The sequence below is a fragment of the Mauremys reevesii genome, linkage group 3, assembly GCF_016161935.1.
Source record: "Mauremys reevesii isolate NIE-2019 linkage group 3, ASM1616193v1, whole genome shotgun sequence".
Classification (NCBI taxonomy): Eukaryota; Metazoa; Chordata; order Testudines; family Geoemydidae; genus Mauremys; species Mauremys reevesii.
The window spans coordinates 84980484-84992919 of record NC_052625.1 but is presented as its reverse complement, the minus strand read 5'-3'; the positions used below and the strand labels follow the sequence as shown (position 1 = coordinate 84992919).

Below are 12436 nucleotides of genomic sequence, written 5' to 3'. Positions count from 1 at the left end.
CTGCAGCGCTGGTCATCAAGTGTGGCCACACACCAGCGCTGTTATTGGCCTCCAGGGTATAAGGGTGTATCCCAGAATGCTTTTAACTAAATTACTCCCTTTGTTTTGTTATGCAGCCTCTCTTTGTTTTGTTGTGAACCTCCGGAGCTCCATTGCTACTGGAGCTGCTCTACTTGAGCTGCTTATCAGCTCCTGTTTGCTGTGATCAATCTGTGAACAATCAAATGAGATCCTCCTCCCTGCGTGATTCACAGGGGTTGAGTGTTTGCTTTGCTTGAGAGAAACGGGGGGAGGGGGCAGAGGGGGGAAAGAGAGTATGTTGGATGCAGGCTGTTTGCAGTTAACAGTAAGGGGGTGGGAAAATTTTCTGATTTTGCACAGTGTCAGTTCCAAAAATCCACTCTCTTCCCCGGTCCCTGTCACACTGCCCCACACCCCCCTCTTTTGAAAAGCACGTTGCTGCCACTTGAATGCTGGGATAGCTGCCCATAATTCATCACTCCCAACAGCGCTGCAAATGCAGCCATACTGCAGCGCTGGTAGCTGTGAGTGTGGCCACACACCAGCGCTGGCCCTGCACAGCTGGACGACCAGCGCTGCAGATTTGTAAGTGTAGCCATACCCTTATAGTGATTTCAGCTCACAGTAGGGGAGCCCAGTGCCAGTGCACTACTGGTCCAAAGTGAGTTCAGCTCAGTAACCTGTATCTAGATTCTTAAGGGAATCAAACATTAACTCTAACATTCCACAGTGGAGAGGGGCATAGGTGGAACTGGTGCTTCTGGCTCACACAAGGAGCCTGCACCACCAAGTACAGATACCTGTCCCCAACCTCTCTCAAATCACTGGGTTTTGAAACCCATGTCCCTTGTCTAGCAAGTGCTATTTAGTTGATAATGAAACCCTTTATCATAAGACAGTTTTTTAGTTCCTCATTTACTTAATCAGGGTGACATTTTATTTCTCCTGCCCCAATAACAAAGAAATTGGGGATCCCACAGCTGTGAAAATAACCATCCCAGACTGCTGTGTGTTATGCTAAGTGGGGTTGGGTGTGCCAATGCAAATAGCTGAAATTCTTTCCACACTCCCCACAATTTACCATCAGATGTCAGGGTAGAGCTCATCCTGACTCTGCTTACACTTGCAAAGCATAACAGTGGACTGCAGGCTTACAGCAAGAAGATACTTCCATGCAGTGCTCACCCTCTGAGACTCCCTTTACTTCCTGTTCCTTCCTTTTATAGCCTCCCAATTACATCATTAGCCCAGTGATTATAGGGTGACCAGATGTCCAGATTTTCTAGGAACAGTCCTGATTTTGGGGTCTTTTTCTTATATAGGCTCCTATTACCCCCCACCCCCTGTCCCGATTTTTCACACTTGCTGTCTGGTTGCCCTAAGTGATTACCACCCAGGTGCTCATAATCTCCTAACAGAAAGTGTTTAATTGCTCATAGCTGAGCCTGCAGCCTTCTTTATGCTGCTGCAGCATGAGTGACTTGAGTGCTACTAATACTGCCTTGTTACATCCCTGTCTTCAGATTACTAATAAAGAAGTTAAATTAAGATGTACCTGACAACAACTCCTGGGGTGTCCCATAAGACACTTCTCCTTAACTTATTACATTCAAATTTATCACTGTATATGGTACTATAGTCAATTTTTCTTCATATTGGCAGTGTTTATACCTAAGCCAATTTTCATTAATTTTGAAAGTAAGATTCCATGAGACACTTTTAAAATTCATTTCTAAAATCAGATATTACAGCTACAGCATTCTCTTCATCTATTCAGGTTCCAGCACTGCAAACAGTTACACACTTAAATTAATAGTTCCATTGGAATCAATGGACTGACTCACATGCTTGAAGTTAATCACACGATTATGTGTTGCAATTCTGACATTGCACCTCTATCCAAAAATATAGGTGAATTTAACTAGCAAGATATATTTCTTATAAAACCCATGTTGCTTATTATTTTTGGGTCTCTTAGCTGCTAATTAGGCAGTGTTGCATAATGGACAGAGCATTGGACTGGGTTCTATTCTTGACTCTGCCAAGTAGCCTGCTGTGTGACCTTCGGCAAGGCACTTCCCTGGTCCATGCCTCAATTTCCCCATCTGTACAAGGGAGATAATGATACTGATCTCTGTTGTAAAGCCTTTGGGATCTACTGATGAAAAGTGCTCTATAAGAGAGAAGAATTATGAATATTATTTATGTTTTTTCTCTCTTAATATTTACTTTTTTTGGTAGGGATTGAAATTAGGCTCCCTGGATGGTAATTGCCAAGATCGTTCTTCTTCAGTTTTTGTCACAGTTTTGCATTTGCTATATTTGCATTCTTTTCATACTTCCCAATTCTCTAGGATTCATTTATGATCAAATTTGACAAGTATTTTTCTTTTTCATTTGGAGGCTATTCACCATTTGCCCTAAAATGGTTTCAGCTCCTCACTGTTTTTTAAACCATTGGTTTCAGGTACTAATTGGATTATCCACATCTTGAGAGACTTGGTTACAACAAGTGCAAAGAAAAAAGAAGAAGAAATGAAGAGAATGAAACAGGATGAAGAAATAGTTGAATATACATATCTTGAATTTGGAGATCCAGGGAAGTTTCAGGTTGTCATAAAATAATTAGTAGAAATTGTTAAAATCTGCCGTTTGATACATATAACAATTAAACTATAGTGTGTATGGAATACTCTATTGGCAGGAAATGACTCTGCATGATTACAATAAATTCTCTCTGGCTAGAATAATTGAACCTGCTGTCACCAAATATTAGGTGGCAAAAATTACTGATGAATGAGCAAATAAAAAGTTCTGGGGAAAGTACAAATCAATAATAACTACACAGGATACTTCAGATTACTCTCTATATGGCATAGATAAAGGTTTCATACACAGTATATTCTATTTGTACTATAATGGGTTCCCCTCTCTCAGTGGCTGGGTTGCAGGTTTATGAGGTTGGAGAGAGGTTAGGGGGAATGGGAAATGAAAGAAAAGTATTATTATCGGTTGCACTAAACCTTGTTAAGGGTCAGGCGTGGCCACAACCTTCCATTCAGAATAAATGTAAAGGAGCCATCGTTACTAGGTGATTGAAACAACAGTAGTAGCACCCCAAAACACAGGCACATGGAAAAGTTGAGTGGAAGCTGAATTATGTGACCCAAAGGGCTTTAAGAGCAGGGGCTTGACTGGGAACAGCTTTTGGGGTATGTGTACGAGAGAGACAGTACAAGCTGAAGCACCATACGACAAAGGGAAGTGAGACAAAGAGAAGCAGGAGGGAATCCCTACACACATACACACACAGCCTGAATAAGATGGCTGAAAGAGTCTGGTGCCATGAGCAAGTAAGTTTGTCCTGTTTGGTTCAATTCAGGAACTTTGTTCATTCCTTGCACACAAACAAGATTTCATCAAAGAAAATAACACACTCATTCATCAATTTCTAATCCCAACTGGAGCATCCGGTAGGGCCCGCAGACTTTGACTAGCCACTTGGGTAAAACAGGGATAACGGTATTCTGGGTGGTAGTGCCAGTTCTAAGGCAGACAGGTATTTCTATGTGAGGACTCTTGATGTGTTAAAGCACTCTTGGATTTAAAGACCACATGGCATTGCTTCATTCTGATAAGACCCGATGCTCCAATACAGTAACAGAATAGAAATTTTGGGAGTTGGTGACTAGTTCCATAGAAAGAACCTTTAACACCAACAGAAAATTGACTGCATCTGACTGCTTAGCAACTAACGGTCTGCTGCTACTCCCTTTAAAGTCATTAGCAAAACTCCTATGGACTTCCATGGGTCAGATGTTCACTTCACAAAACCCACCTCCACCATCAGTACAGGTTCACTGTGGAAAGTCTATAGGGAGGGCAAGAATGGAACTGTATTACCCTCTCACCAACAGAGGTGTCCCTAAGAGTTCAAGGTTGTAGCCTATTGGTGTGGCCATTGGGATGGTCACACTGCTCCTAAATGTGGTCTTCTTGTTAAATGCATGGAAACCTTCAGTCTCCATGCCTGTTATCTTGGCCCCATTCAGAAGAACAAAAATTCCCTGCAAAAATATTTTAAAGATAAAATGTCATGGAATAGATTATTTCCCACTTTCTTTCCTTTTTTCTGTAATTAAAGCGGATAAAGAAATTATCTTCCAGAAGAGTTTTCGCAACACATGTTTTTCCTCATATGCTACCCACATCTATTTTCAAGAATAATGTCAAGGTGAGTGTCCATTTTAAATTGGAGGGTCACCATTTCAGCTATTTGCAGGGAACAAAATATTTAACAACTGTGGCTACTCTTTGTTTGCTAGTTAGTTATGAACAGACTTTGATTTTTTTACCATTTTTTGTTATTTGAAATATTTAGTGAATATTGATGTAAATGTCTTTCAGCCTACAGATAATTAAACTATCTGTTAAACCTTAGGAAAGTGTTTTTTCGAAATCCAAAGGATATAGCTGTATCTTATTTCCACTTTAGCAACAGCATGCCTTCACTGCCCTCCTTCCAAACCTGGGATGAGTTCTTCAATGCTTTTCTAAATGGAAAAGGTACTGTACACTTGTTACTTAACTTATTTAGTGGGAAATTCACATTCCTCATTGAAAGCATAAGTAACTGGGGCTGTGTGAAGAAGACCAGTACATGTAGAGGAGGACAGAATCATTCTCTGCAACTCAGAAAAAGGCCGCAGGATGCCTATGTACATGGTCTGTAGCCACTTTTTAGCCCATGGACTATAATTAGCGGTAGCAGCTCACTTCACACCTCACCCCACACAACCCACACCACATGGGGTTTGTAGCCAGTTAGTCCACACAGTCCATAGATGCTCTCTGGACATAACCCTGTCACTCCCCTGGCCCTCCTACCATTTGTGGAACTCATTAGCACATGGGAGAGGGGTATAGAGCCCATATATATTATCCTTCACCTTCCTGGCTCCCTTGTATAGCAGAACCACACCAATTTCTTAGCCTTGGGGCCTTCTGTAGCTAAGGAGATTACAGAAGAATTTCACCTATAGTGGTTAGACAAAGTTGAAAAGCAAAGATGGCCTGTTTCTTCACTGCCTTGCACCTTGTGTTGTCATTTACATGTGTGCAAAGTGGGTGTAAAACGCTATCAGATCAGAATGGCTGTGTTTTATACTCATTTTGTGCAGTCATAAATGAATACAAGTTGCAAAGCCATGCAGAATCGGGACTGGATCTGGTAATCCAGATTTATTATCAAACAGAAGTTACGGGTTTGATACACAAATTACTGGATTAGGCTGTATGGCCTGTGTTATACAGGAAGTCAGAGTAGATGGTCACAATGGTCCCTTCTGGGTTCTGGCCTTAAAATCAATGAATTTATGAAATTATTTATACCACAACATTTTCTGAACTTGATAGAAGGAATTCTAAGAATTCAAAAACTTTATGACAAGGATTTCAAAAGGTGGTTTTTGATGAATAATGGTCTGGTCCAAAGTCCACTAAAATTAAGGTGACCAGATGTCCCGTTTTTAAAAGGGACAGTCCCGTTTTTTGAGACTTTTTCTTATATAGGCGCCTATTACCCCCAACCCCCATCCTGTTTTTTCACAGTTGCTATCTGGTAACCCTAACTACGATCAACAGGTGTTTGGAATCTATGTCGGCTTTTCCTGCTCCTGTGTATAATATTTTAAAAAAGCACTTTGCTCTTTCACTTGTGTTCAAATTTTCATCCAAATTTATAAACTAGCACCTGCCTTCAGCTTCAGTGGGGTTGCTCCTAATTTACACTGGTATAACAGAGCAGAATCAGGCTGACTATACAGAGAAGTACTAAATACACTATACAAATCAGACGTTGAAGTTGGGAACCAAAATATCATGTGAAAAGTAAACTAAGATTAATAGACTTCAAGGCTAGAAAGGACCATTATGACCATCTCATCTGACCGCTTATATAACACAAGCCATAGAACTTCCCCAAAATAATTCCTTGAGTATATAATTCTCTAAAGAGTTATTTCACTTCAAGATGAGTTTTGAACACCTCCATTTGCTGGGTAGGTAGTGAAAGTGGTTGTGCATTTGGAATTACTGAGTGCTTGTCTGAGTCTGTGGAGATGGATTGACTGGGTAGCCTTTATCTTCACATTTGGAGAATCCTTTCTGTTCACCTTTGGAAAATGTGTTCTTGGCTTGTTCTTGGCTCTGTCCAGACACATTCAGAAAGGGTGCGGGAGGATGAAGGAAGGACATAGAACTCCATCCCCCTCACGCACACATCCTTCCTCATGCATTGTCCCTTGCTTACCCATCTTCAGCCTCCTAAGTATTCATATTTTATATGACACTTTTTTCTCCAGTGTCCTGGGGCTCCTATTTTGACCATATCATTGAATGGAACAAGCATTTTGATGATGAAAATATTATGTTTATAACTTATGAAGAACTGAAAGAGGTGAGGTTAACTTTATGCAAGAGTGCTTTATCTTGTGTTTCATGTAGTGTTGGTCACTGAACTATTCAGACATTATCAGTCTTATTTGAATTAACCTTAAGGTGTCAAAGAAACACAGAAGTGAACAAAACTACTTTAGAAAAACTAAGAACTAGAAGGAAGATTTTCAAATGCACAAACATTCCCATTGAAAATCGATGGGAGTTAGGTGTCAAACTGCCGTTTATGCCTTTGAAAATCTCCCCCTAGATCTAGTAATTCTCCAAGAACTCTTTTTGGAATCGATCTGTATATTATGTCTAAGGCCACATTTAACAGATTGAATTGCATCTCTCTCTATAACGTATGCTCTAGTTCAGCCATGATCTAATAAGCAAGAATTACTGGGAGAAATTCTATGGCCTGTGCTTATGAAGGCAGTCAGACTAGAAGATCATAATGGTTCCTTCTGGGCTTAAAATCTTTGAACAGTGAATGTACAGAAAGGAATTATTACTGGCAGCTCAGCAATTCTGAAGTTGTTTTTCTACTAAAAACCCCCTGAATCAGTAACTTTGAGACTAACTGGTGAAAACCACAATATGGTCTAGCTACATATGGCCTAGGTCCTGCAATATGGCCTAGGTCCTGCAAACATGCATGTGAGTTAGTTTACCTATGTGGGAAGCCCCAGCTTGGTACGGATTGCTCATAAATGTAAAATGACTTGTGTGGTGGAGGCTCCCCTTATTGGGAGTTAATTCCCAACTCCCATTCATTGCAGTGGTGTGAAGGCTCCTTCTGCAGCCCTTGCGGGGAGGTGGGGGGGGGGAAGGGATTCACTCAGAAACCACTCCAACACCATTATAGGTAACAAAACACTGTCAGCAAAGAGTCCTAATACTTGTCAGCATCAGTCCTTCAGTCACTGGTCCAGGCACTGCTTTGAGCTCTGGCTGATCCTCACATGCAGCACGATGCTGGCTCACAGGTGGCCACACAGCCAGACTGCTCCTGGGGCCAGTCCTCCAGCCTGGAGCTTAGACTCTCAGCCTGCTGTGTACTCAGGAGCCCCTTCTCCAATCAGAGGAGAGCTGACAGCAGGAATTAACGGTGGGATTTCCTACCAATTGTCTAGCTAACCAGAGTTCTGGTGGAGAGGCCAGTTTCTCCTGTTTGCTTATTTGCTCACATACTAGGGGTCTGGGGATGAAGCCACTTTTCACAGAACTGATGTTCTGAGAAGTGTGGCTACGTCTATGCTCAGGCCTGCCAAGAGCAATTCCAGGCCCCAGGGCCAGGGCCAAGGCTGTCCCTGGGGGGGTGCAGAGCCCGGGGCAGAAGTGACGAATCCCGCACATCTGAGACGTACCCATCACTTCCAGGACCAACTGCGCTGGCCAATTGCGTCAGGCCGCGGGTCCCCCAAAGCACAGGGCCTGGAGCGGTTGCCCCGATTTGCTGTCCCCTAGGGACGGCTCTGCCCAGGGCAGAACAGTCAATGGGCCCCCTAATGGTCAAAGGTCCACCTGACATTTGGACAGTGCTGCGCCAGTGCTGGCTGGTGCCCAGCAAGCTGCTGGCTGCGCTGCTGGGCGCACTCTTCTGGCACGGCCAGGGCTTTCACGTGCCTGCCTGGCTGCCTTCACCACCGCTGGTACTACCTTGTGCGTGCCTAGGAGCCCTGCAGCCTTCCCAGGTGATTTAAAAGGGCTCCCGGGCCATTTTAAATTGCCCAGGCCCCATGGCAATCCCCCATTGGCAGGCCTGTCTATGCTTAAATAGCTACTGCAGCTGCGCTAGGGGTTTCCCCATCACTCTAGTCAACTCACCTCTCTGCCAGGCAGTAGCTATGTTGACAGAAGAATGCTTCCGTCAACCTAGCGCTGTCTACAGTGGGGCTTAGATCGGCTTATCCACGTGACTCAGGTGTAGATTTTTTTTTTTTACACACCTGAGTGATGTAGCTGGGTTGACCTATCATTTTAGTGCAAATGAGCCCTTAGCCTTTACATGTTTGTTAGAAACAAGGCCTAAAATTGTAAATGATAAAGACAGTCCTTAGTGTCTCCATGTATCACAGACATGTGGGGCTTGATATTTGTGCACAACAAATGAACTATCAGCCAATCACCTAAGTACTTAGAAATGCAAGCCATGCCTAACCCATCACAGGTTTAGTTCAACACCTCTCATAAATGGCTTTTTTGCTGCTTCCACTCCTTCCTCGTGTGCTTTAACATGAACATCTGCATTGCAGACATACTGAAGAAAAAGAAACCAGTATCTGTTTAAAAAAAAAAAAAAAAAAAAAGCACAGAAGCTAAGTATTGAACTGGCATGGAGCCTAAACTCTGCTTTCACTCCTAAAAGTAGTTTGAGGAACGTTGTGAGGACGCTTCTGTTGCCAATGCCCTTGATGTACCTTGTTCTGCTACAAGCTTCTATTGTAACTGTGGGCAGGTCACAAATGGTCTGATTTGCAGAGGTACTGGGCTTCCGTAGCTCCCATGGAAGCAAACAGCAGCTCTGGGTGTCCAGCAGTTCTGAAAATCAGGCCATTAACCTCTGTGAGCTTCAGTTTACTCATGTGTAAAATGGGCACACTGATGTTTATACAGCTGCATGAATCACTTTGAAATCTTCAGATGTAAAGCTTTAGAAAAGTATTACTGTGGGTAAAGCGAAGCGTTCTAGTTCCAGTGTGAGTCTGGCACAATGACAATGAAACAATGCATTCTCGATGAACAACTTGCCCTCTTACACCTTCTTCCTCTTTTCAGAACCCAAATTTGGGAGTGAAAAAAATAGCTGAGTTCTTTGGGTTCTCCGTGACTGATGAAGAGAGTCAAGCTGTTGCAGACAGGAGCAGCTTCCAGACTATGAAAGAGAACTCCCACAAAACCCATGGTGCACTTGGAAATGTTCTCTTCCGCAAAGGTGAATTCCCAAAGATGCAATTGACAATCCCTGTAGAAGGGCTCGGCCGAGGCGCGTCCCTCCACGGGGCTGTGGGGTATCCCACCTCCTCGCACTAGTTCGCTCTGGGCCAGGGCAGGCCAGTAAACACACAGGAGCTCGGGCCCTTAGGCAGGTGCTGAGCCAATAGTTCAATGTCAGTCCTGGCCCTAGATCAGGGCAGGGCAGCAAACACACAGTCAGGAGCTCAGGCTTCTGAGCGTCTGATGCAAGGGGGAGACTGCCACCCGTGAGTGGGGTGGCAGGGGGGATGCAGGCCCACCCACTCCACTGCGTCCCAGCCCGGGGCCCTAACTGCGGCAGGCAGCCTGCTGCTGTGTCAGTGGGGATCCTGACCGCAACACACTGACATTGGTTCTGGCCCTGCTGCGGCCAGGCCAGGGTGGGCCGCCCCTGGGCTACTTCCGGACTCCCCCTCGTAAGGTACCTGGGTTTGGCTGGCGTCCTCGGCGGTTTCCAGCACCATCAGTTCCTCCGGGTAACTAGCGAGGGGTAGGCTCGGCTGCTCCTCAGGGTAGGTGGTGAGGGGTAGGCTTGGCTGGTCTGGCCAGTCCTTGGATCATCCATGGCCTGCTGGCGTTCCCCAAACCAGAGCTAGGCCACAGGCATCTGGCCTCTCCAGCGACTGGCTTTCAACTGAGCTTTGCAGCGGGGCTTTTCTACTTCCTGTCCTGTGCCGTGACCTCTGGGGGGCAGGCACAGGACCCACTGGCTCCGCCCATATTGGTGCTAGGGGAGGCTTGTCCCTCAGCGGGGCTGTGGGATATCCCACCGCCTCGCTACAATCCCCTAATGGCAGATTAGTCTCAAACTTCTCTTTGCAGACACCGTATTAAAAGTTACTGGGAGTCAATACATGTCATTGATGCAGTATTTAAAACATTCATTCCACATTAAAGTAAATTCACCAGTCACTCTTCTTTCGAGAAGAATATCAGAAAGCTTTTTCAGGTTGGCTCCTCTTTGTTCCTCTCTTCAAAGCAAAGGTTCCCCCCTCCCCCGTTCCCCAAACCTGACAGTCGTCAACTTGGGGAAAAGTCATTGTTACATTTCAGTTGATAGACTTTCCCCAACAGATATTGGAATCAGTTTGTATGTCACCTGTAGTCAGCCACAGTCTTTCATATGTCAGCAATCTACAGCTCCCAAGGATTTGGCCCATGGTATTTCCAAGATAATTTATAGTTCTGTTTCTCCTCTGCTTTTCCACGCCCTTTCTTTAAGAAGCAGCTTTTACTGTAGCTTCCAGCCCTTCTGGAAGGACAGAATATACACGCACTCCCAAAATAACTTTGGATTAGGAGCAGTCCCACGGTGATACTATTTCCCTTCTATCCTTCTATGCCAGATAATCAAAAGCATGTAACTGGTCCACAGGTATGTTTCACACACTCTTAATTATCTGGTTTCTTTAAGCAAGGTGCATGCACTTTCTATGGGCCTGAGTCTGCCACTCCTACTCACTCTGCATAGTGCCTTAGAAAGTAGTGGCATTAATTTAAATGAGATTACTCAGGGTGTAAGATATTACTCATCATAATGGTGTGACAATGAGGTCTTTTATTTACTGCACATAGTATTTAATGAAAAACATGATGGCTACACTGAAAAGAAAATATTTTGTAGCTCACTAGCTTAAATATTTACTTTATTTAAAATGCACTGGCCAAAGAAAAATCTTTCTGTAATAAGGTAAATGTTGTCTTGAAGAACCTATTCCAGTGACGGAACTAATAGGAGAGCAAGGAGGACAACCGCCCCCCCTGTGGCCTTTAGGTGTATGTGTGGTATAGGGGCTGACTCCGTGGTGGGGCAGCGGCTGAGGGGGGCAGGAAGAGGTGGAGTGAGGGTGGGGTTGGGGCCTTGGAGTGGAGTGGGGGTGGAGCATCTGTGCCTTCTCAAGCATATTATGCAATTAACAAAAGGAGGTGTACAACACAATTTTTCACATGGGGCTAGAGAGCGAATCAGCAGCTCACTCACCTGGCAGCAGCGGCTCCAGTCCCACAGGGCTGGGCCTGGCTCTCTGCTCCAAGTGTTGTAACATGGCACATGAGGTGGTGTGGGGCTGCAACCTTGTGCATCATGTCTCAATGCCACTCACTAAAATTTGGTCCTGCCATTCCTCCATCATGATGGAGGGGTGTCTGGACCAAGCCTGAATGGCACTGTGACCCCATGTGACATGTCAACACCCAAAGTGGAGAGCCAGGCCCTGCTCCATGGGAGAGGAACCGCTGCTGATAGGTGAATGCAGGGCGGAATTGCTCTCCAGTCTTCCACGAATGACCCATCTCCTCCACCTTACTGCAAAATCTGGCTTCACCCCGGTCTGATCCAAACTTCATTAAAGTCAATGAAAACATTATACTGTCATCAGTAGGCTTTCAATCAGGTCCTTAGTGATCACCAATGTACACTCTAATTAGTGTAAACCATGGCTAAAAAGAACCAGTTTTGAACAAAAGTTGAAACACTACAGTCTTTGCTACCAGGCAGTGATATATAGACTAAAATTAAATAAATATGTTTGCTTGCAGGCAGTGTTAGTGACTGGAAGAACCTTTTTACTGAAGCTCAGAACCAAGAAATGGACAAAAAGTTTGAAGAGTCCTTAGCAGGAACTAAACTGGGAGCAAAGATGAAGTATGGGGTGTACTGCAAAGCATGAAAATGAAAGCTAGCTTAATGAAGCACAAGATGATCTGCTTGTTTGCTTTTGTACACTGAAGGAAAAGCCCATTTACTTGATCCAGACTTCTTTGTATGAATTTGTAAACAATCATGTTCTCACTCTCCTTGATTATACTGGCCTCATTAGCACCACAAAAGTGATTTTTACTCCTTTGGTATTCACCCCTTCTTGTCAACTGTTGAGAATAGCACACTTCCACTTTAATTGAATTGGCTCATTAGCACTGACCCCCCCACTTGGTAAGGCAACTCCCATCTTTTCATATGCTGTGTATTTATATCTCCCTACTGTATTTTCCACTCCAT

The 12436-nt window shown here is 44.2% G+C and overlaps 1 protein-coding gene across 1 annotated transcript in view; it reads left to right on the top strand.

Annotated features, from left to right (window-relative positions):
• LOC120401650 (sulfotransferase 6B1-like) overlaps positions 1–12107 on the top strand; it is a 33209-nt gene extending 21102 nt beyond the window's left edge. Inside the window, exons 2-7 of the mRNA XM_039531802.1 lie at positions 2489–2631; positions 4166–4259; positions 4468–4587; positions 6384–6478; positions 9241–9397; positions 11977–12107. Of these exons, the coding sequence (XP_039387736.1) occupies positions 2489–2631; positions 4166–4259; positions 4468–4587; positions 6384–6478; positions 9241–9397; positions 11977–12107 (740 nt within the window). The remainder of the gene's footprint in view (positions 1–2488; positions 2632–4165; positions 4260–4467; positions 4588–6383; positions 6479–9240; positions 9398–11976) is intronic.
• Positions 12108–12436: the final 329 nt, after the last annotated feature.